The sequence below is a fragment of the Lotus japonicus genome, chromosome 3 (genome assembly GCF_012489685.1).
Source record: "Lotus japonicus ecotype B-129 chromosome 3, LjGifu_v1.2".
NCBI classification, from domain to species: Eukaryota; Viridiplantae; Streptophyta; class Magnoliopsida; order Fabales; family Fabaceae; genus Lotus; species Lotus japonicus.
Window position 1 is genome coordinate 42,505,674 of NC_080043.1, and position 25,178 is coordinate 42,530,851.

Consider the following 25,178-nt stretch of genomic DNA (forward strand, 5'->3'; position numbering starts at 1 on the left):
TCTGTTAACACTGCAAGGGGAAAGTGCCCTGCTGCTAGGTATAATAACCAACAAAATCAGTCCCAAAACAAAAATCTCCCATCAACCTCTAAAAACCCCACAGGCAAGCAAAAAGACCTAATCAAAACCTTAGCGTCTACACAACAAAGATAGGTCCTTATTTGAAAATAAGGACTCATCCCAGCTGCGCAAATCAAAAGACCCAACAACAAAAACCCACAAGCGTCATAGATCCTCGACCTGGAACCTAAAGAACACAAGAAAGATAAAATAATAAAAAATAGATAAATGATAAGAAGCTCGGCGAGATAACAACAACCAGCTACAATAAGATCCAACACAGCCACCAAACCACCTCTGCAGCAGCTTTTGTCAAGGAAAAAAATGTTTGAGGTTGGAAGGGAACCGTAGCTCAACGACATTGGCTTAACCTACACAACAAAGAAGTTGGCTGAACTCAAACTCCAATCTAATAAGCACCACGTCAACGTCTTGCAGAGAAACCAAACGACCGAGACCTATCCAGAGATGGCCAAACCGAGGAAGCGCCAACGTCAGCCTCAATCCACATGCTCTACCGCGACGTAGACACACCAACCTATCAACATAGGCACAAAGATCAAAACCCAAAACCCTGCAACAAACCCCGAGAACACCAATTCCACAACAACCATGAAGTAGAGGCGAGCTACGGCGGTGCAAGGAGCCAAGAGAAGCCCCAGCGGCGCATTGAAAGACAAGGAAAATGATGACAGCAAGAACGAGAACGGAGCACAACGAGTAGAGCAGGGAGATGCAGCGAGGAGGAGGAGAAACCATTGTTCACCAGCGGCTAAGGGCGACCGCATTCACTGAAAAGGAAGCCACAGGCCTAGAGCGGAAGTCTTTGAAGCCCCGAACGCCAAGGGAGTTGGATTGGAACCAAATCAGAGGAAACGATGAACAGGGGAAGAACCGGAAAGGAAGGAACAAATAATAGAGGAAGTAACTAAAAGGAGGGTTTAAATGGGGGGTTGCCGCCACGTAGAGAGGCAGCGCAACAGCCACCCATGAAGCCCTAGATCTGCTCGGTGAAAAGAGATAGGGCATAGAGATTCTTAGAGAGAGCGAAAAGGATATGAGGTTCACTTCTCACACTCTTGCATAATTTATCACTGTTGTACTGACCTCCCATTTTTCATCTAATAAGATATTAACCACTTACTTTATTGAGAACATTGCACTAACCTCTCATGAAGTTTATTATGCATTGAATCAACATCCTTGAAGATTTATTATTATAATATTCAACATCCCTCTGTCTTTCTAAATAATATATGAAAGAGGGGAGGTCTATGTATTTTGTAAACTAGAGGTGAGGTTAGTGCAATAATAACAAACTTCCGAAGAAGTGAATTACTCTTACATACTTTAATACTGTTTGTCTTGATTCACGATGATATATTTTGGAAACTGCTCATTGTTAAGCGATGAAAGAAACAAATTATCTCTAAATTAGACATGAATGGCCAAGCTTCCTTAAATATCGACCATCATCTATGTATTGTATAAACACAAACTTATAAATTAGATATATTAAATGTTCTATCAAAAACTTCCTTTCAAAACTCTCAATGGAGTAAGTTGTGGAGCAGACAGTTTTTTGATTCAGTGATTACAAAGGGGACCTAGCCAAATCTGTTATAACCCAGGGTTACGGCCCACACCAATCAGATTACAGATACCTAGACTCAATTAAAAAGATCACGTGATTAATAAAAAAGTCCAATGCACCCATGTCAGAAATATGATTTAACCCGTTTTTCGCAAACAAAATAATAATTGATTGTAGCCAACAAAACGTTAGATAAATTTAACATTCTCCCACTTCGGAAAAATCAATTGTATGATTTTAATTTTTAAACATAAGTTTGCAACGACTCTCAGGTTAATGACTAAATCTTAAATGTACCAACATTTTAAGAAAACGTTCCAGGTGCAATATATGAGTACGACTCCTTCCAACAAAAGCCAAGCAATATCGAATCATTGCAATTATTATATCCAGGTGCAATATATAGTGCAGTTGTAACAATTTTTGATTAGGGGATTGTCTTCATTCTAAGAAGGAAGAAATCACCTTAACGGGTGGACTGGATTAGCTTGATGGATTTATCAAGTGAACCAGGATAAAATCCTTGTGTGCTTTTCTCATCCTTTTATCTCTTGCACTTTGTGTTCTTTGAAACCGAGAAGATTTGTTAAAATCTTAGAGGGAAAGCTTTAAAACTTTGAAAACCCTATTCAAATCCTTTTTCTAGTGTTTTTCATACTTTCAATTGGTATCAGAGCGTAAGTTCTTATTACCACACCTAACAGTGTTCAGAGATCTAGGCCGGTGTGAAAAACTCCAATGGCGACCACCACCAATGAAACTCAGAAAGACCACTACAGTGGAAAACCACCTATCTTTGATGGAGAAAAGTTTGATTACTGAAAGATAGAATCGAAAGTTTCTTTCTTGGCTTTGATGCTGATCTCTGGGATCTTGTTGTTGATGGCTACACATGTCCAGTTGATTAAGATGGTGTGAAGATTCCAAGAGGTAAGATGAATGCAGACTAAAAGAAGATATACAAATATCATCATAGAGCAAGAACCATCCTACTCAATGCCATCTTATATGAAGAATATGAGAAGATCACTGATCGTGATTCTGCAGAGTCCATATTTGATTCCTTGAAGATGTCTCATGAAGGAAATGATGAAGTCAAGGAGACAAAGGCTCTATCTCTAATCAAGAAGTATGAACTTTCATGATGGAGCCTGATGAATCTGTAGGAGACATGTTCTTTAGATTCCATATGATTATTGTTGGGATTAAAGTGCTTAACAAATGCTACACCACTGTTGATCATGCCAAGAGGATCCTCAAAGGCGTTCATGAGAAGTGGATGCCCTTGGTGACTTCCTTGAAGTTGTCCAGGGATATTAACAAGATAAGTTTGGAAGAACTTATCAGCATCCTGAAGAGTCATAAGATAGATCGTGCTGACCATCTACCTCAGAAGAAGCAAAAGTCCATAGCTCTGAAGTCAAGACCTGAAAAGGTCAAGGCGCTTCAAGCTGAACAAGAATCACGGATGCACGGATGAACATTTTATAATTTATTCAAATGGATTAAATAAGTTACATATTTTACTCATTTTAATTGTTATCTTTACTACTATATTTTAAATTTTAATATGTAAATATTACAGAGATATATATATATATATACACGATTGTAAGATTTTTAAAGTGTTATTATAATTATTTTATAATAATGTTATTATTTTTTGTTTATGCCTCAAGACTCAACTTACATTGATGATAAAAAGTTTACCTTCATAAGATTTTTTTGGTAATGTACCAAAATATAAATAGTATTATTTATCCATTAGATATGTTATTTGACAATAGAGATTTGATATTAATACTGTCGCAACGGCGTCGCGGCGGGACGAGGAAAAATAAATACATAAAATAGATAGGTAAATAATGTATAAAAGAATAAAATATAGTATTAAAGAATAGAGTCCCCACCAATTTTTAAAGGGAAATTGGAACCCTCAAAACAAGTAGAAAAACTGGTATGCGTTAGAGTTATGAACCTGAGAGTCATTTACGCATGGAGAAGGTATTAGCACCCCACAACGTCCGTAAAAACGGTTACCTTTGACTAATTGTGCAAAATTAAAGAACTTTAGAAATATTCATTTTACCCCGAAAAGAAGATTTAAATTTAAAATTGATTATTCACAAATGAAAGAAAAAAGATTATTTACATGAACCCTTAAGGGTTTTTATTTTGGAGTGCCTGACGGGAATAAACCTAACCTATGTATTCTCTGTGAGGAGACATCAAGGCTACGTAGTTCTAACTGAGTTGATAAAAAAAATGATTTGTTAAAGAGATGTTGATCTTGATTTTTTATGATTTTTTTGGAAAAATATGTTTTTTTTTGTATTTTATGAGATTTTTAGATGTTTTCGGATTTTAAAATTTAAATGATAAATGAAAGCATATATTTTTGGATTTTTAGATTTTTAAAACTAAACACATATTAATAGGTTACATACTAAACCACTAGACCCAAAACACACACACACAGAAATATAGTACGCACACACTCAAACACAACACAAATCACACTAATCACATATTAAAAAAAACAAAATCACGTTGGGCCAATAGGCCCAGTTCAAAACAAAAACACATTAACCTAATTACTAAACATGTAGACAAGAAAATATATCTGTACATTGAAACAGAGGAAAATCAAAGAGAAAAGGGGAAAACAGAGGAAAATAAAGAGAAAAGTGGAAAACAGGGAGAACCATGGAAGAAGAGGACTGGTACAGTTACGTTTGGTGCTGTGGGTGGAAGATCGGTGACGGCGGCTCTCGGTGTTCGACTGGGTGGCTGCGTTGGTTTTGATGGAAGTTTTGGAAGAAAGGTTGGTTATGGAGGAAGTTTCATAAATTGTGGTAGTGATGAAGTGATTGTTGATAGTGGAGAAAGGGTTTTGAAAGTGGGTTCTGGTTTTCTCTATCAGAGGGAGAAAAGAATTGGAGGATGAATATGAATTTTTTATTTATGTTTTTTGTTCCCCTTTTCTGTTGCTCAATCCTTCTTCTTATAAAGAGAAGGGGGAAAATTGGTCTCTGTCCGCTGTTCAGAGGGATTTGGCTTCTTCTTGTCTTTTGGTAAAATCTGTTCCTCTCTCATAAATCAAGAAAATTGCAGGAAAGATGAAGGCTTGTCCCTCTCCTCTGTTTTTGTTTATGAATGGTGCCAAAATGAAATGCTACATTGAACAACTATTGTGATACAAGAGATGATAAGTCTCTTTCTTGAATGCACAGCAACAAACAGGGTTCAATCTCTCTCACTTTCCTCTCCTATGATCTTTTGATTCTTTTCTTTCGGTTTGATTTTCACACTCTCCTTGATGCCCAGGCAATAGTTAAGTGGGGAAATACCAAAATGTCCCTCCGTGTTTATTTTCGGTAGTTAAAGTATCGAAATACTTTGTTAGATGAAGTGCCGAAACATATTGGTCTGATTTTCACTTTCATTTTACTCTCATTCACCATTCACCTCCTCATTCGACCTTCAAGCCCCCTCACCGTTCATCAATCTCCAAGATCCACAAAGCACTTGCTGTTAATCATCTTGGGGCGACCTCAAAGGCTTGTTTTCTTCATCATTTTGTCAAGTACAACATCTATTCAACCCTAGAGGTATGTTTTCCTCATCTATTCAACCCCTACTTTCGGTTTCCTCTTAAAATCCATGTTGTTGTTGCTGTAGGCGTTACATTAGGGTGTTACATACTGAATTAGGCATGTGTATTAGGTAAATTAGGGTTTGTAAATGGAAAATTTTGGGGTTAGAGGTTTACGGTGATCGTGGGGTGCTGATTTGGGGTTTCCCTGCCTCCGGTTTGTATGTCCCGAAGCACTTGTTGTTGTTAACCATGTTTCCTCCTATGCTTAGTGTCAAATCCACTTCCATATCTTCATGTGAGCCACAAGCACTTATTGTACTACCTTGAAATGCATTATGAGAGCTATCCTGCCTCACCTTCATCAAAACCACAAACTCCAGTGAAATTATCTTCTTCAGCACGCTTTTTAAAATTTGTTTAAGCATAGATATGATACATGAGTATTTATAGAGATCAATGGAAGTATAGAAGCTTAAACTTTCAAAAATATGTCAAGAGAATCTTAGCTATTTGCAGACCTGACTAATTAAACAATATCTATGCTAACTAACTGAAACTTAACTAGTCTAACACAAGTAGAATGAATTTGAGGGAATTTGATATTGCATTATAAAAGCAGTCATAATTCTCTTACTGTATTATAAAAGCAATTGGATGAGAAGATTCTGGGGTGGTGTTTATACATGGATTGGGTTTTTGTTCCTATGTTTAGGTTTGTTACTTTTCATACTTTCAGAGGTATCTTATTTAGGAGAACTAGCTCTGTTTGTCCCTTCTGACAATTCCCCAAATTCATAGACAAGGGCAATTGTAAACATATTTTCCCTCATTCTTTTTGATGACGAGGAGATTAGCAATGAGAGAAAAGATGAAGAATCTAAATGAGGTAACCATTGGAACACGCATGTTTGTTGGAGAAAAATATGGCTAAAGTGGGAAATGTGAGTTAGATATGATTAGATTAATTCAGAAGGGAAGATAGAATATATCTAGGTTTGTCAAGTAGACTTTTCTTCTGTTTTTGAATGATATGTATTTTCATTTCCTATAATTGGAGTATCTTCTCTTTGTCTAATTTCCTATAATTGGTGCATTAATCATTTATGTAGATAGTGGGAGTATCTTCTCTTTGTCTATTGCAGAAGATTGAATCTTCTCTTGATATATTTGTATTAATTCTAAGGTGATTATTTAATCATAGATACACTCTTTTAATTGACAGGTTTGGTTCATACTCTCTTGGACTCGTACCACTTTCATCACACATCACTCCCTAGTTATATATATAGAGAGGTATAATTGTAGTTTTATGGTACTAGTTCTTTATTTCTCAGGCATTGAGAAGAACAATTTCTCATGATAAATAAGTTGGCTAATGTAATAAGCTGTTCATAGATTGCACCATATTATCCATGAACTAAGCTGTTGTACTAAAGTTTGAGGCAATTTTCATAATGTTTTCACAGTAAATTCCAATATTGAAAATGAGCTTCAAGTTCATATGCTGCCATTTTCAGCCTTATAACCCAGCTATCCCTTTGTTTAATTTAACTCATTCATATTAGAACTTGTAGTGAATAGTGATCTTTATCAAATGATAAAAATTGATAGCAGTTAGAACCCAGCTATCCCTTTGAGTGCTTGTTTACAATATTTTATTTTGATTTTGATGTCAGTTCAGCAATGTTACTTGATGTACTAGCCTAAGAGCAGGCGTAGCTAATGTTAGTTCAAGCTTGAGTCTAATGCAGCTTATTGGACTGGGCGGGACAAAAAGAATGCTCATGCCCGCCCAAATCAAGCAATCAGACGAACGAAATCAGCTTTGGCGGGATTCACAGAATAACATTGAATTCCGCCCGCCCTTTAGATAGGCCCACACGCCAGCTGGAAGATTCCTTTAGATTTGTCTTATATGTATAAAGGCTTGGGCCTCGGTTGTCAGGCCCAAGTACAGCAAAAGTCTACATCATGATCATTCCCTCTATAAAAGGAGAGGTCAACACCTTGTAAAAAGGACCTTTTGAACATTTAATGAGAATATTCCTTTTGTGATATTTTTAGTACTCTGTTAGGGTTTACTTTCTGTCAGTCTTCTACATCAGATCTCCCTAGTACAGAACATTGGCGCCGTCTGTGGGTCTTACTTCGATCTACTACTTGACATAGAAGGTGAGATTTAAGATCCATGGAAACTCGTTTGTGTGGCGTGGGCCGCCGCGATCATCGCCGGAGGGGTGGTGGTCGTCACGGCGGCCGCGGCGGTGGACGGTACAACAACCGTGAAGTACCTCAAGAGCCGGAGCAGGAGGCTTCTTCGGCGGGGGTTCACTCGGTGGCGCAGTCACCGGTGTCGTTGGTGAATGCAGCTCCGGGAAGACCTTCAGATCTGATAGCTAGATCAGATCCAGGAGTCAGGCGACGATGAGCGCCGCCTGAATACATAAATCTGGATGACCTCAAAACCAGCGTTCCGAGAAAAGCACCAGAGGTAGTGACGGGAATCACTCCGGCGGCCTTGCAACAAATGTTGGACACTTTGCAAAAAATACAAAGTCAGAACGAGCAGTTGCAAGCCCAGGTGGAGTATTTAACCCAGCGACAAGACTATAAGCAAGAACAACGGCTCGAGGCCGAAGACGTTGTTGAGTTCCAGCCTTTTGTTCCCGCCATCACAAGGGTGGGCATACCAAAGCATCTGCAAACGATGGTTTTGGACGCCTTTTCAGGCGACTCAGACCCCATGGAACACTTGCGTTACTTTAACACGAAAATGGTTATTGGAGGAGCAACAGATGAGGTGAAGTGTAGGTTGTTATCATCAACATTCAAGGGGATGGCGATGCAATGGTTCATCCGTCAACCGCCCTTCTCTATTGACAATTTTACTGATTTGTCCACAAAGTTCTTAACTCAATTCTCCGCCAATAAAACTACCAAGGCAACCATGTTTGATCTTATCAGCATACATCAACAGCCAGGGGAGAAGCTCAAGAACTACATGGCGCGATTTAGTAAAATGGCGGTTCAACTGGAGGAAGACAATCCGGATGTTTGCCTAGCGTCTTTCAAAAATGGTCTCCGGGCGGGTGATTTGAATCGGGACTTAACGAGGCGACCAGCAAAAGACATGATGGACCTTCGTGCTCGTGTTCAGGAATTCATATTAATTGAGCAAGATGATCAGAAAAAACAAGAAAGAGAGGAAGGACGCAAGCAAGCCCAATCTGGCGGGGTGTCACAGGATAAACCTAAGGCGGGGAAGGAAACCAGGGTAGCACAAACCCCCCGTGTACCAAGACCGGGACCATATCAAAACCCCAAACCAGGATTTCAAAATACATGGCACAGAAATTCTCAAGGTCCCGCTGCAGCCACAACTGGTCAGCATGGTGCTTCGCTTGCTCCAGTTCCACTTACCAAGTTGAATGCACCCTTAAGCACCATTTTAAGGGCAGTTGGGCAAACAAACGTTGTGCAGTACCCGCCACCACCACGGCGGCCGCCAGCTAATGTAGATACCAATAGGTGGTGCGAGTACCACAAAGCGTTGGGGCATACGACAGATAATTGTTGGAATTTGAGGCGGGAAATTGATCGTTTGATTAAGGCTGGTCATTTGGCAAACTTCGTTAAAGACACAGCAACGCCAGAGGTCGCTAGGATCACCCAAGGGGACAAAGGCAAAGGCAAGGAGATAGTTGAAGAGTTGGGCGATCCTGTTGGGGAATGTTCATCTATTGCAGGAGGATTTGGTGGGGGTGCAATTTCAAGTAAGGCTAGAAAACGCTATGTAGCGGCAGTACACTCAGTACATGAGGCAAGCGAAAGCGAGTGTTGGGTGAATCACTCCCCTATCATATTTACCCCTCAGGACTTTGCGCATGTGATTCCCCATGACAACGATCCAATTGTGGTAACAATCAGGGTTAACAATTATGTGACGAAGAAAGTGTTTTTAGACCAGGGGTATTCGGCAAATATCATTTATGGAGATGCCTTTGATCGCCTGGGGCTAAAAGAATCAGACTTGAGGCCGTATAAAGGAACTTTGGTAGGATTTACAGGGGACCGTGTCACTGTTCGGGGATATGTGGAAATACCAACTGCCTTTGGCGAAGGAGAGTTTGTAAAGAAATTTCAAGTGAAGTACTTAGTCTTGGCGTGCAGAGCCAATTACAATGTACTCTTGGGGCGAGACACCCTCAACAAGCTATGTGCGGTCATTTCAACTGCTCATTTGACTGTTAAATATCCAGCCTGCAATGGAAAGGTTGGGGTATTACATGCGGACCAAAATGCAGCAAGAGAATGTTATTTAAGAAGTGTGGCGCTCTATGGGCGTAAGGCCGCCAAAGAAAGTCACAGAATCACGGAAATCTTTCCACAAGAGGGATTTAGTTTGGATCCAAGAGACGATGCTGATGATTTCCGCCCACAACCTCTGGAGGAAACCAAGCAAGTACAAATTAAGGATAAATTTTTAAAAATTGGCAGCAGTTTAACAAAGGAGCAAGAGGAAAGATTGATCACCCTGCTGAGTGATAATTTAGATCTCTTTGCATGGACCATCAATGATGTACCAGGGATTGATCCCAATGTGATCACTCACAAACTGGCCATACGACCAGGGGCGACCCCAATCATCCAACCAAGGCGAAGAATGAGTGAAGAAAAGAACAAGGCTGTACAATTAGAAACTGAGAAACTGATCAAGGCTAGCTTCATCCGTGAGGTGCAGTACCCAACATGGCTCGCCAATGTTGTGATGGTCAAAAAAGCCAATGGGAAATGGCGGATGTGCACGGATTACACAAGCTTGAACAAAGTGTGCCCCAAAGATTCGTATCCACTTCCCAATGTTGATAAGCTTGTGGATGGAGCTTCCGGGAATGAACTTTTAAGTCTCATGGATGCTTACTCGGGCTACAATCAAATCATGATGCATCCCTCGGACGAGGAAAGTACAACATTTATGACCAATCAGGCGAATTATTGTTACAAGACAATGCTTTTTGGTTTGAAGAATGCAGGAGCTACGTACCAACGGCTCATGGATAAAATTTTTTCAAAACAAGTGGGCAGGAATATGGAGGTATATGTGGACGACATGATTGTAAAGTCCGCCAGGGCTAGTGATCATGGCAGCGATCTCAAGGAAGCGTTCACTCAATTAAGAACATATCAAATGAAGTTGAATCCTGAGAAGTGTTCTTTTGGGATCCAGGGAGGAAAGTTCTTGGGATTTATGTTGACATCAAGAGGAATAGAAGTGAATCCTGATAAGGGAATGGCGATCTTGGAGATGAAAAACCCAACAAGTGTAAAGGAGGTTCAACGTTTGACAGGACGAATGACCGCCTTGTCACGTTTCTTGCCAATGGCGGGTGACAAAGCGGCCCCATTCTTCACATGCTTAAAAAAGATTCAAAGTTTCAGTGGACAGAGGAATGCGAACAAGCTTTTACCAAATTAAAAGAATCATTGGCCACATTACCAGTACTCTCCAAGCCAACACCAGGCGTTCCATTAGTGCTCTATTTAGCAGTTACTGACAAGGCGGTGAGTACGGTGTTGCTCCAGGAAGAGGGAAAAAAGCAGAAAGTTATATATTTCGTGAGCCATACTTTACAGGGGGCAGAGTTGCGGTACCAAAAAATTGAAAAGGCTGCATTGGCGATTCTGAAAACTGCGAGGCGCCTCAGGCCTTATTTCCAAAGTTTCCAAGTCAAAGTTAAAACTGATGTTCCCTTAAGGCAAGTACTTCAAAAGCCTGATTTATCCGGGCGATTGGTTAGCTGGTCAGTTGAATTATCGGAATACGATATACAATATGAGCCAAGGGGCCAAGTCACAGTCCAAAGTTTGATCGAATTCGTGGCGGAATTAACGCCCACAGAAGGCGAAAAGACTCAAGGAGAATGGGTCCTATCTGTGGATGGATCCTCCAACAACACTGGAAGCGGGGCTGGGATAACAATTGAAAGTCCAGATAAAATAATCATTGAACAGTCTCTAAAATTCGAGTTCAAGGCGAGCAACAATCAATCTGAATATGAGGCTTTGATCGCTGGCTTAAGGCTAGCCATTGAGTTGGGGGTCCAGAAGCTATTTATCAAAGAAGATTCGCAGTTAGTGGTTAAGCAGGTGAAAGGCGAGTATCAGGTGAAGGATCCGCAACTTTCCAAGTACTTGGAAGTGGTGCGCAGATTGATGATGGAGGTCAAAGATGTTAAAATAGAACATGTCCCGAGGGGACAAAATGAGAGAGCTGATGTGTTAGCAAAATTAGCAAGTACAGGGCGATTGGGCAATTAACAAACAGTCATTCAAGAAACCCTGCCTCGCCCAAGTATTGATTTAGTGGAAGTGAAGTTCAAAGCAGTGAAGTCAATAAGTGAAGGCGAGCCTTCTTGGATGGAGTCAATCAAGATCTTCCTAAAAAACCCTCCAAAGGATGATGATCTGAACATGAGAGCAAAACGCAGGGAAGCCAGTTTTTACACAATGGTGGATGGTGAGTTGTATCGGCGGAGAATTATGTCTCCTATGCTCAAATGTGTCGATACCAAGGACGCCCACGGAATAATGGCGGAAGTCCATGAAGGCGTGTGTTCCAGTCATATCGGCGGGCGATCCTTGGCAGTAAAAGTTTTGAGAGCAGGATTTTATTGGCCGACAATGAAGAATGACTGTTTGGAGTATGTTAAGAAATGTGAAAAATGTCAAGTTTTTTCTGACTTACACAAGGCTCCACCGAAAGAATTAACAACCATGATGGCGCCTTGGCCATTCGCCATGTGGGGGACTGATATCTTAGGACCATTCCCTGTAGCGAAGGCACAAATGAAATATATCATCGTGGCGGTGGATTACTTCACTAAGTGGATAGAAGCCGAGGCAGTGGCGACTATCACAGCCACCAAGGTCATGAACTTCCTGTGGCGAAGGATCGTTTGTAGATTTGGGGTCCCCATGGCGTTAGTAATGGATAACGGAACCCAATTCACAAGCAATGTTACCCGAGAATTTTGCACGGAAATGGGAATTGAAATGCGATTTGCCTCGGTAGAACACCCACAAACCAATGGACAGGCTGAGTCAGCAAACAAGGTCATTTTAAAAGGCTTAAAGAAAAAGCTTGATGAAGCGAAAGGACTTTGGGCGGAAGAATTACCAGGCGTCCTATGGGCATATAACACCACTGAGCAGTCAAGCACAAAGGAAACCCCGTATCGTTTAACTTATGGGACTGACGCCATGCTCCCAGTGGAAATAGAAAACCAAAGTTGGCGAGTAGCTCGGTTTGATGAGAATGACAACGGAGAAAATCTGATAGCAAGCCTAGTTATGCTGCCTGAAGAACAACGGGAGGCGCACATAAGAAATGAGGCGGGAAAAGTGAAGATTGCAAGAAAATTCACAACGAAAGTAGTGCCAAGAAAGATGAGGGTAGGAGACTTAGTGCTCCGAAAAAATACAATACCCGACAAACACAATAAACTTTCACCCAATTGGGGCGGGCCTTACAGGATTATAGGCGATGTTGGAGGAGGAGCTTATAAGCTGGAACAACTTAATGGACAGAGGGTCCCACGAACATGGAACGCCTCACATCTGAAGCAATATTTTAGTTAAAAGACAAAAAACAACAAAGGTGAATGAAGTCGCACTCTTTTTCCTTTCTTTGGAAAGGTTTTTAATGAGGCGACATATGTAATGAAGGAACAATTATTCCCATGTGTGAAAGAAAATTAATGAAAAGATTATTTCAACAGAATCGCCTATATTTTTAAAAATTTATATTACGAGTTCATGCAATGCAAATCGTATCAAGGTATGCAATACCGCGAGTAAACCTTTCGGAATAAGAAAGTATCGCCATCAAATGTTAAAAAGCCTTGGCAATTCTAGTGGCCACTAGAAACCAAGCCTCGTCGAAAAATCGACTAAGGTATACAGACCTAAATAACAACAAAATCTGATAAACAACATCAAAGTCACAACATGGAAACAACAGGAGAACTAAAACCAACTTTGTTAAAAAGTAAGGAAGTGGCGAAGCATTACATGATTGGAAAGGACAAACAAAAGGGCAAGGCCCAAAGATAAAGTTGACTTAACAAAATAAAAAAAGGGCAAGGCTCAAAGATAAAGTTGACTTAACAAAATAAAAACAAATTACAAGTTCAAGCTACATTATCATTGTTGGCGTCGTTTCTCTGGCTTGCTCCAACTTGAGGGTCTTCCTTCTCTTGATCCTTATCCTTGTTCTGCTCATTCCTATCCTCGCCATTTTCTTCTTCAGGCTCACTTTCATCATCGAATTGAGGAAGGAGGTCGAGGCTAACATCATCATCACCAATCACTTGACCATCCTTGATGTCCTTCAAATACCCAATACGGGAAAGATCAAAGCCTGGCTCAACCACACTTATTTGCTCTTTGGCCGCCAAAAAGCCTTGAGCAAATTGAAGAGAAGCACGCCCCAAGATGGAAGCATTTAGGCGTTCGTACTTCTTTTCCAGCTTTTGGCACTTGGCCTGAGCAGCAGTGTGTTTGTCGTTGATAGTTTCTTTCAAAGACTTGGTTTTTTGAAGAAGCAGGTCAGAAGCCGCCAAGTCATCAGTTAACTTAGCACACTTCTCCTCAGCAGCCTTCAGATTTTTGTTGGCGGTCTCAGCATCGGCTTTTGCTCGCTCATAGGCAGCCTTGTAATCAGTCGCTTTCTTTTCATAACGGTTCTTAGCCGATATCAATTCCTTCACGCACTGAGCCATTCCCGCCATGGTACTGGCGGCAGAAAGTGCGTGATGGATCGCCACAGAAGCAATGTTGGGGGGACCTTGACCGGAAACATCCTTGTGAAGCCGGTTATCAAAGGTGCGGGTCATAAAATCAAATCCGTTGAAATGAGGATCAGATAAGCTCAGCAAAGGGGGAGGAGTCTCACCACCAATAGCTGAGCTAGGGCCAGCTTGGGTAAATGGAGTTGGCGGACAGTTGATTAGTGCACTTGAATCCGGTTGAATTGGCGGGACATTGTCATGACCCTTCTTTTTCTCAGCCGGACGACCTTTTGGGTCGAGAGTTGATTGGTGAAGAGGTCTACCACCAGCAGCGCTCGAAGTTTTTTGGCGCTTAGGGTCCCTGACGTTATCAGAGCCCGAAGTACCTTCATTCTTTTTCTTCTGCTCAGTCTCGGCGGCCCTTTTCTTCGCCGCCGCAGCAGACTGGGCGAGGTATTCCTTCATCTTGATGGGGTTTGCATCAACCTTGCTTTTTCCCATCGTGGCTGCATGGAAAACATCAATTAGGCGAGGTACATGAACAAAAAGAAAAACAAGTTGTGCAAAAATTATAAACTTACTAAAAAATTGATTTAAAGTGCCGGATTTCGACGCTTCAATCAAGTCATGACCAGAGATTACTGGTAATGTGCGGAGGTAATCGGCGATGGCCTGCTCGGATTCATCCAAGGCGTCGTATGAAACGGATATTTTCCGGCGAGAGTTATTCATTTCAGGTGACTCCATAACTTTGAAGTATTTTTTCTGCCACACTTTGTAATGGCTTTTAAGGGCGGTGAATCGGCTCATGTTCTTGCGGGCCAAAAGGGGAACCCACTTGACAGATGTAGGTTTTGTGGTGACTGTCTTATAGAAAAGGAAAAATAAGGGATAGGTGGGAGTGCAACTCAAATGTTCACAGAGAATTTCAAAGCAGCGAATAAAACCCCAGGCGTTGGGCTGGAGTTGACAAGGCGCCACGTTCAAAAAGGTAAGAACGTGACATATAAAAGGCGAGAAAGGGAGTTTGATATTCAAATCCAAGAAGAAATAGCCATAAACAAAAAAGAAGTCGGGCGATTCATCAGAAGGTTCCTTGCGTAAAAGAACACAATCATCCTCGCCACATGGAAGAACATTTAACAGGTGATCTTCGTTATTAGAGGTGGCGGGATTTATCTTTGTAAACCCTTGAGAAGATATTCGAAGCGAGCTGATGCTTCCAATACTACCCTAGATGGAGCGCCAAAGACACTTATCTTCAACTAAATGCGCGTTGGAACGCCATTCGGGCGAGGACAAATCTCCGTTAGAGGAGAGAATAGAATCAACGGAGCCGGCGGGACCGGAATCCTCGTGAGTGGAAGGCGAGGAATGAATTTCGATAACGGTGGGGGCAGAAACTTCCCCCTCCGTAGAAGGTGAAGTGAGTTCTAAAGAAGAAATGCTAAAATTTTGCGTCGACATACTGGGTAATTTCATAAAAATAAAAAAGAAGATGAACAGGTCCAAAACAAAAAAGGAAGAAGACGAACAATGTCAAGAAAAGAGAAAGAGGGAGGACTCACCGGAGGAAGAAATTGAGGATTGAGTAAAGAAGACGTCGGCAATGGGGGAGCACCGCGCAATGACGACGGCCGGAGTGAGAAAGGTTCACCGGAGAACAAAGAAGAGAGTGAAAGCTGCGATGAAAAGTTTTCAGAACAAAAGTTTCCAGAAAAGTGAAAAGTGAAAGGTGAAAAGGGTATTTATAGAAGAAAAAGGAAGAGAGAGAACGAGTGGGAAAGATCGTGAAGGGTCGTGGGATCGTGGGATTTGAAATTTGAAAAGGTATGAAACGAAAAGACATAACTCCTCGAGACGCACAACTGCATTTATGGCAAATGATAACAAAATCCCGGAAAAGAAGGATACGTGCGTCAGTTGAAAAGACGTGATTGACGGGTGTGATAACGGCGATGTATCAACAAAGATAAAAATGGCGACGTATAAAGGAACATGAAAAGGACGAGAAATTATAAGCAAGAACGTGACAACAGGCGTGCAATCACAAAGACCAGCTGTACGCACATCAAAGGGCGACCAATCGGGGTGGCCTACAAAGCAGCACATTAAAAGACATTTCGACTCGAGAAACCTGAGCCTCATGTCTTGGGGGCATGTGGACTGGGCGGGACAAAAAGAATGCTCATGCCCGCCCAAATCAAGCAATCAGACGAACGAAATCAGCCTTGGCGGGATTCACAGAATAACATTGAATTCCGCCCGCCCTTTAGATAGGCCCACACACCAGCTGGAAGATTCCTTTAGATTTGTCTTATATGTATAAAGGCTTGGGCCCCGGTTGTCAGGCCCAAGTACAGCAAAAGTCCACATCATGATCATTCCCTCTATAAAAGGAGAGGTCAACACCTTGTAAAAAGGACCTTTTGAACATTTAATGAGAATATTCCTTTTGTGATATTTTTAGTACTCTGCTAGGGTTTACTTTCTGTCAGTCTTCTACATCAGATCTCCCTAGTACAGAACACTTATGTTGGTTCAAGCTTAAATCAGCTACTTATCTGAGCTACTGTGTCATGAACATTATGTTTATTTTTTCACATGTCATGTTCAGTTTTGAACATTCTGAACATGACAGTTTTTGAACATGTTTATTTTTTAATAATCTTGTCACTGGTTTTAGTGATGGAAACCATACACTTTTAATAGATGCATAAATTTCTTTAGTCTTCAAGTTATAATTTGCTATAATTGTCATATCACTGATTTGCCTTTTGTCCTATTTCTTTCAATAGATGCCTCCTAGGGCGAAGGACAACAAGCGGCTAGCGGCTAAACGGGTTCCTGATCGTCGTGAGTATCTCCACGCTTCTCATAGGCGAGGTGATCATGATGATGATGTTTCTAGTTCTCGGAAGCGAACTCGGAAGGAACCTCGGAGGGCAGCTTCGCAGCGTGGAGACCCGACTCCTGACATTCCTCCCCACCGTACTCCTACGCCACTTGCTCAGCAGGGTCTTGCGGCTCCGGTCATCCCTGTTCCTGAGACATCTGATCAGCTGACTCCTGTGGTTCCGGCCCTCCCTACTCCTGATACATCTTCTCAGCAGATTCATGAGGTTCCGGTCATCCCTGCTCTCGAGACCACTGATCAGGTGACTGTTGAGGTTCCTCCCCTCCCTACTCCTGAGCCGACTCGTCAGCCTTGTCCTCACTGGAGTCCTGACCCATCTGCTCAGCAGACTTCTCACCCGACTCCTCACCCGACTGCTCATCCGTCCCCTCTCCCGACGCCTCAGCGCTCGGCCGAGCAGGAGACATCTGCTTCTGAGTCTGGCAGTGAGTCTAGGTCCGGTAGTGAGTTAGAGTATGGCAGTGAGGAGATTGTAGAAGAGGCTTCACATGTTTAGAGGAGGCCGCCGCTCCAGAGACAGGCACCGTTTCCTGGGGGGCCACATGAGCTGTCACTCTTATACCATTACCCGGACCACATAGCGTCGTGGACGTGGCATGCCATTCTAGGCAGCACTGACGATCGTTATTATGACCGACGTGATTTGAAGCTTGCAACTTCTGGGATAAAGCTGGGGAAGATGACATGCGAGGGCGACCTGTATAGGGATGTACTGCCATTAGTGGAGGCGACCGGATTGTATCAGCTTGTGAAGTGCAGTTATCAGGAGACAGACTCAAGACTTATCTCAGTTCTTGTCGAGAGGTGGCATGAGGAGACCAGCAGCTTCCACATACCGTTCGGGGAGATGACCGTCACCCCTGGACGACGTGTCGGCCCTTCTTCATCTCTCGACGAGTGGGAGGTTTTATACTGCGCCAATCCTGAGTAAACTAGAGATGGCAGAGACCTGCGTTCAGTTGCTGGGGGGGTCAGAGCTATGATTACTTCAAGGAGTTTGATTCATGCAATACTCAGGGGCTGCGGTTCGGCTTCTTACAGACTAGATATGAGAGTGCTGTTACAGGTTTGGTTTAATAATTATTAAATTTATTTTGGAATATTATTTGGCTAACTAATTGATAACCGGTTGTTTTATGCAATGTAGACCGGCGTTACGACCATGCAGCCAGGTTGTTCATACTTCATCTTATAGGCGCGACGTTGTTTGCCTGCAAGAGTGGAGGATACTATACCACGATCCATTGGATTGGCATGTTGGAGGATCTTCATCGGGTGTCTGAGTTTGCGTGGGGCGCCATTGCGCTTGCCACGTTGTACAACCAGCTTGGTCGGTCCTCACGCAGCGGGATCAAACAGATGGGCGGTTACACGTCCATGTTGTTAGCCTGGGCGTTCGAGCATTTCCCAGACAGCCTAGTACGCCGGTATGAGAACACGGGTTACGTGGAGACAGAGCCCAGAGCGTGCAAGTGGATCGAGTCACGTTCGGGTCATGCTAGGGTGGAGGAGAGGAGAGTCCTATTCGATGAGCTGACGGCAGCTAACGTCATCTGGAGTCCATATGAGGCTCATAGGACTGCGCGACCGCGAGATCCGAGGGCTTTGTTCTTGGGCTACATCCGGACACCCTTCGGGCCGGCCGTGCGACCTCATCTTCCAGAGCGGGTGCTGTGGTAGTTTGGTTACGTGCAGACGGTCCCGCGACACCCTTCGGTCGTGATGGAGAGATCTCCCCTTGCCACTGATGTTGATGCAGCATTCGCAGACTATGAGCCGCACCTAGTTCCTGAGGGCGTTCCTGCCGCAGCAGATGGACAGGCAGCGACAGACTACATGGAATGGTACACCGTTGTGTCCCATCGGTTTATCATCCCAGATGAGAAGAGGGAGGATTTCAGTGCCGTGGTGAGCTTGAATTCTATTTTCTTTATGCAGTTGTGGTTTGTGTGATTAACAAACATGTGTATTGATTTATTTTCAGGCTGCTCTGCGTAGGAGTGTGGATTTGCTTGAGCACTCACTGGAGGTGGGTGATGCTCCCATGGCAGGCACACAGAGCCGCGGTATAGTTGAGAGGGCACTCGAGGTTCTTCGAGATTTGGCCGGGACACAGGGCATTGCTTTTGCTGCGGGCAGACGAGGCAGGGGATCCAGAGGCAGAGCAGGAGCCACTGCAGGCACTAGGGGGTGGAGGTCGGAGGGGTAGAGGTAGGGGAGGTCGTAGGGGTAGAGGATAGTGACTGCTATGTATTACTTTTATGAGTTTTTGTCTTTGTATTTCACATTATAAGTTCGTTATTTAAGAGTTTTAAGATTATTGTTTAATCTCTATTAGAGTAGTTTATTAGATTCGTTTATTTTATTGCTTTGAAACATACAGTAGGTATCATAAAGAATTTGATTGAAACTTAAACAAAAGGAAAAGGATTGAAACTACCACAGTTAGATTCGGTTCTTAAAGAACCGAAACAATTCGAAGCATAAAGAACCGAAATGTTTCGGATCTTAATGTTCCATATATGGAGAATCAAAATCTCTACCACCCTGCAACATGACGGGACTCCTCCCACACAGCTGGTCTACTCCCATCTAATTATCCTGACTCCTACACCTACTCTCTTCTTCCTTCTTCTTCATCCACTCTTTGTCTCTTTTGCCTTCACTTTTTGGACCCCACTTGTCCTCTCTTCTTCCTTCCTCCTTCTCCTTCACCAGCACCTTCATTGCACCACCATCAACCACCATCCTTGTGCATCCAAGTTCCATGTTATTGTTGGTACGTATTCTCAGGCATACCATATTTAAATACAAATTTGTTGTTTAAATTTTCCACATTTTGCATGTTGTTTGAATTAAATTTCCCACCTTGTTCCTTGTGCATCCAAGTTCCATGTTATTGTTGGTACGTATTCTCACGCATACCATATTTAAATACAAATTTGTTGTTTAAATTTCCCACATTTTGCATGTTGTTTAAATTAAATTTCCCACCTTGTTCCTTGTGCATCCAAGTTCCATGTTATTGTAGATACGTATTCTCAGGCATACCATATTTAAATACAAATTTGTTGTTTAAATTTCCCACATTTTGCATGTTGTTTAAATTAAATTTCCCACCTTGGTTAAATTAAATTTTGCAGTGTATATTTTGTTTCTGCAGGCAGTATGACAGACCAATTTTTTTTCGATGAATCAATGCTGCTTCAAGCTGAAGAATATGATGCTGGAAATGCTGAGTCTAGTGATGACACATCTATCCCATCTATAAGTGTGGATGCCACACATTTGTTTACAACTGATCAGGTATTAATTGATTACATTATGACAGTATTATTTAGTTATGGTTGACAATATTGTTTAGTGTTTCTAAAGGGATATGTCATAATTGAACAGATATTTGATACACGGGATGACCTTCTCGAATGGGCTCGGAAGGTTGGGAAGGACAATGGATATGTGGTGGTGATCGCAAGGTCCGATAATGCAAGGGTAAGTGGAAGTATAAAAGTTATTTTGCGGTGCGCAAAGCATGGTAAGTACGTGCCCTACAAGGACCCGGCTACGTTCAAGTACAAGACCACCAGATCACAAAAGTGTGATTGTCCTTTTGAACTAAAAGGACGACCTACAGAGAGTGATAGAAGTTGGTGGCTGAAAGTGATGTGCGGAAAGCACAACCATGAACCGGCTAGATCACTAGTTGGTCACTCCTACGTTGGTCGACTAACGAAGGAAGAGAAGGGGCAAATGGGAACTATGCATAAGGCTTGGGTTGCACCGAGACACATGCTACTGGTTTTGAAGGAACAAAATCCAGATAACTTGACTACAATCACTCAAGTATACACTCAATGCAAATCAATCAGGAAAGCCGCACAGGGGCCATTGACAGAAATGCAACTTTTGATGAAGAAGTTGGGAGAAGCCAACTATGTTCACTTTGAAAGACAAGAAGACGATTCGAGTGTCATTATAGATGTTTCCTGGGCTCATCCTGATGTTGTCAAGCTCTTCAACACATTCCCTCATGTGGTCATAATGGATTGCACGTACAAGACAAACAAATACTAGATCCCCTTGCTTGAAATGGTTGGTCTCACTTCTACTGGTAAGACTTTCTCCATAGCATTTTGCTACATGACTCACGAGCGCACACAGGACTATGTTTGGGCCTTGGACTGCATGAAGTCTTTGCTTGCCGACCATGTCAGATTACCTGGAGTTATTGTCACTGACAAAGAATTGACTTTACTGAGTGCTATTAAGCAAACTTTTCCCACTTCTTGCAATTTATTATGTCTGTTTCACATAAATAAAAATGTTGAGGCAAAGTGCAAATTGTGGGTTGCCACAGACGGTGTTAAAGATACAGTCATGGAAATGTGGACATATGTGGTCAATGCGAAAACAGAGAAACAATATGATGAGGAATGGGGGAGAATGTGTGCCATGTGTAGAAACTTCCCAAAGTTCACAAAGTACATTTCTTCTACATGGTTAACACACAAGGAGAAGTTTGTGAAGGCATGGACGAACAATGTGATGCATTTCAGCGGATAGGTTGACCACTGTAAGGCACACCGAAATTTTAGCATCTTTTCAACGCAGCATCAACAATGTAGAGCACCGTTTCAAGTCCAAAATGTATACGAATGTAAGGGGATTCGTGGCTCAAAATGCCCTTCAGCTGATGCACGATGAAAGAAACAGAGTTTGGGGTCATGATGAGGTATGTGGTTGCTTGCTGAAAAAAACTCATGGACTACCTTGCGCTTGTGCACTTCAGAGTTTATCTTCAATTCCGTATGAGGCCGTGGATCCATTCTGGAAGATACTTTCTTGGGAACAGGTGCCTACTGCGGATAGCCAAACCTCAAACCATGGAGACATTCCGTATGAGATTGATGCATTGGTTGCATATTTCAATGCTATGGATGATGCAGGCCAAAGTATGCTAAGGAGGAAGGTTAAAGAGTTGTATTGTCCTCAAAGTAGTTCACTGTGTCCACCTGAAGTGATGATAAAAACGAAACAGCCGCCCAAGGCCAAGGGGAGCAAGCCACCTAGAGGTCAACCAATAGGATCCTTGAGGCGGGAGCCTTGTTATTGGGAACATGTTGATAATGTCACAGAAGCGCATGGTAGCAACGCAACACCTACCACGCTCAACAAATGTCCTCCACCAACTACACGGTCCAAGACTCCTTCATCACAAGCTAGTAAGTCAAAGAGCAAGAAGTCTATGAAGACCCAAACCCAGGAGTCTCCCACCAGCATCTACATGGAGTGGTTGCCATCTTTTTTCCTACAATATGTAGATGAAGTGATAGATGTTGATGGAGATGGTAATTGTGGCTATAGAGCGGTCGCTGCATTGTTGCGACATCCGAAAGGGCAGAATCGTTGGTGTTGGGTTAGGGAAGAGTTGATTAAAGAACTCGAACTGCATCAGCGAAAGTATAACTACATGTGGGGCAATGATACAATTCAGGCCATGCACTTTCGTCTCACTCTCCCTCGTGATCAGATGGCCACTGATGACAAATGGATGCACTTGCCGGAGATGGGGTACCTCATTGCTACAAAGTTTCAAGTGGTTTTTATCTCCATTTCGATGGACTGAAGTTACACTTACCTTCCGCTCAGAGGTGCCCCACCGGAGGTACAACCAATTATAGATGTTGGTCATGTGCTCAACCACTTTGTACAGGTATATATTTAGTTAGGTATTCCAATTTTTATCGTTAGATCATTTTTGTTTCAAAGTATACTAATTTTTATTGTTATACTCTTTCAATCTGAAATGTAGCTGAAGTTGGTGCATGGACATCCTATGCCGTATATTGCTCCCCAATGGCAATACAACGTTGTACAACCCACGTCCGAATGGATTAGCCCGTATGAAGACCGTATGGCCAAATTTGCGGTTGAGCACACTGCTTGGATTGCCGCTATAGGTGGTCCTCGTGTTCCTAATGTGGATAACTACATAGATATCACATAAGACTTCCACTAGGATTCACGTTTGTAAATTTGTGTCTATGAATTAGATTTGTAATTTTGCCTATGTTCAAGACTATGTTTAAGACCTCTAATAATTAATTTAAGCTATTTTTATTCAGTATAATGTGGTTCAATTTGTAAGATCAAGTTTTGATCTAGTTGTACAACTCTATGTTTTGACGATTACATGTTAACCTTTTTGATATGAACAATTGTGGTACTCTAACGTGTTTCTCTGAGTGTGCTATTTGCAGGCTCTGACCTCAACTCAATCTCACACAAATCAGAAGCACTGTGTATAAAGAGCGACCCAAGCAACGCTTTCGCATTCACCATGTTCAGTATGAACAGTGGAAAAGCTTCAGAAGTTCTGAAGTTATACAAACTCTGATGTGGACTCAGTCACTAGAAGTTCTGAAGATCCAGAAAGTCTGATAACCAAGAAACACTGAAGGCTCAGATATTCTGATGGTGTAGAAGACTCTGAAGATCCAGAATCTGATTAGTGAAATTCTGTTGTCCAGAAGCTAGATACTCTGAAGGTCATGTTCTTCCCTCTGAGTTCAGAATCAGAAGAAACATTGATCAGAGGATCTGGGCTTTCCCTCTGACTCTGATCAACCGGCTTCACAAGTTCCAATATGAAGCATTCCCCTGATCAGAAGTCTCCTAGGTTTAAAGGTCAAGTCGCTATCCAAGTACAAAAGCAACTGTACCTTCCTGACGACCTACCTAACAGTCTCAGACATAGCAGAAGCTGGATTTTCCAGAACTGCCCTCCAACGGTAGCATTTTCCATGCAACGCTCAACCCTAATCCTTGGAGTATATAAAGAGGCTGAAGACTGAAAGAAGTGGCTAGAAGCATTCACATACGCGCAAGACAAACTCAAATTCTTCTAAGCTTTCTTTCATCTGAAATTCATTGAGTTTACTATTAGCTTTTTAGAAGCAAATCTCTTGTAAACAATTCTTTGATAAACAGTTTGTTTAGTTCCTTTAGGAGATCAAGGCTGATCGGATCCTAGAGAAGACTAAGAGAGTGAATCTTAGTGTGAGCTAAGTCAGTGTAATTATTAGTCACTTGTAGGTTTCAAGTGCAGTTGTAACTCTTACCTGATTAGTGGATTGCCTTCATTCTAAGAAGGAAGAAATCACCTTAACGGGTGGACTGGAGTAGCTTGAGTGATTTATCAAGTGAACCAGGATAAAATCCTTGTGTGCTTTTCTATCTCTTATCTTTAGCACTTAAAGTTCTCGGAAGATTTGTCAAAATCTTTAAGGTAGAAGCTTTATACTGAAAACGTTATTCAAACCCCCCCCTTTCTACCGTTTTTCATACCTTCAATTGGTATCAGAGCGCAAGTTCTGATTACCACACCTAACAGTGTTCAGTGATCCGGGCCGGTGTGAAAAACAATGGCTGCCACCACCAGTGAAACTCAAAGAGATGGTTACAATGCAAAGCCTCCTATGTTCGACGGTCAAAGGTTCGAATATTGGAAAGATAGACTGGAAAGTTTCTTTCTGGGTTTCGATGCAGATCTCTGGGATATTATTGTGGATGGCTACGAGCGTCCAGTTGATGCAGATGGCAAGAAGATCCCAAGGTCAGAGATGACTGTAGATCAAAAGAAGCTGTACTCACAACATCACAAAGCAAGAGCAATTCTTCTAAGTGCTATTTCCTATGAAGAGTACCAGAAGATTACAGATCGTGAGTTTGCGAAAGGTATTTTCGAATCTCTGAAGATGTCTCATGAAGGAAACAAGAAAGTCAAAGAATCAAAGGCATTGTCTTTGATCCAAAAGTATGAATCCTTCATCATGGAGCCAAATGAGTCCATTGAAGAAATGTTCTCCAGATTTCAGTTGCTTGTAGCTGGCATACGACCTCTCAACAAGAGTTACACAACAAAAGATCATGTCATAAGGGTCATCAGGTGTCTTCCTGAAAGTTGGATGCCTTTAGTGACTTCAATAGAGCTCACGAGAGACGTTGAGAATATGAGTTTAGAAGAACTCATCAGCATTTTGAAATGCCATGAGCTGAAGCGCTCAGAGATGCAAGATCTGAGGAAAAAGTCCATAGCCTTGAAATCTAAATCTGAAAAGGCTAAGGTTGAGAAGTCAAAAGCTCTTCAAGCTGAAGAAGAGGAATCTGAAGAAGCATCAGAAGATTCTGATGAAGATGAGCTGACTCTGATCTCCAAGA

The 25,178-nt window shown here is 42.1% G+C and overlaps 2 protein-coding genes across 7 annotated transcripts; both read left to right on the plus strand.

Moving 5' to 3' along the window:
* Positions 1 to 4,290: 4,290 nt before the first annotated feature.
* On the plus strand, positions 4,291 to 19,286 carry LOC130742814 (uncharacterized). 5 transcript variants are annotated; one of them, XR_009021274.1, is made up of 5 exons: positions 4,291 to 5,265; positions 6,475 to 6,545; positions 16,840 to 18,024; positions 18,106 to 18,866; positions 18,943 to 19,286. XR_009021274.1 is itself a non-coding variant. In XM_057594915.1 (3 exons), the coding sequence occupies exon 3, from the start codon at positions 7,780 to 7,782 to the stop codon at positions 10,726 to 10,728; it is 2,949 nt and encodes a 982-aa protein (XP_057450898.1). In that variant the 5' UTR covers positions 4,291 to 5,265; positions 6,475 to 6,545; positions 6,929 to 7,779; the 3' UTR covers positions 10,729 to 10,753. The 5 variants fall into 5 exon arrangements, 3 of the variants coding, with proteins under 3 accessions (XP_057450898.1, XP_057450899.1, XP_057450900.1); XR_009021275.1 differs by having other exon boundaries at positions 4,291 to 4,478; XM_057594915.1 differs by lacking the exons at positions 16,840 to 18,024; positions 18,106 to 18,866; positions 18,943 to 19,286 and adding an exon at positions 6,929 to 10,753.
* Positions 19,287 to 20,128: 842 nt separating this feature from the next.
* On the plus strand, positions 20,129 to 23,985 carry LOC130742815 (uncharacterized). Of its 2 annotated transcripts, none has more exons than XM_057594918.1 (3): positions 20,129 to 20,264; positions 20,355 to 22,671; positions 22,771 to 23,985. In XM_057594918.1, exon 2 carries the CDS (start codon positions 21,604 to 21,606, stop codon positions 22,582 to 22,584), a length of 981 nt encoding a protein of 326 aa, XP_057450901.1. In that variant the 5' UTR covers positions 20,129 to 20,264; positions 20,355 to 21,603; the 3' UTR covers positions 22,585 to 22,671; positions 22,771 to 23,985. The 2 variants fall into 2 exon arrangements, with proteins under 2 accessions (XP_057450901.1, XP_057450902.1); XM_057594919.1 differs by having other exon boundaries at positions 20,135 to 20,264.
* The last annotated feature ends 1,193 nt before the right edge of the window (positions 23,986 to 25,178 follow it).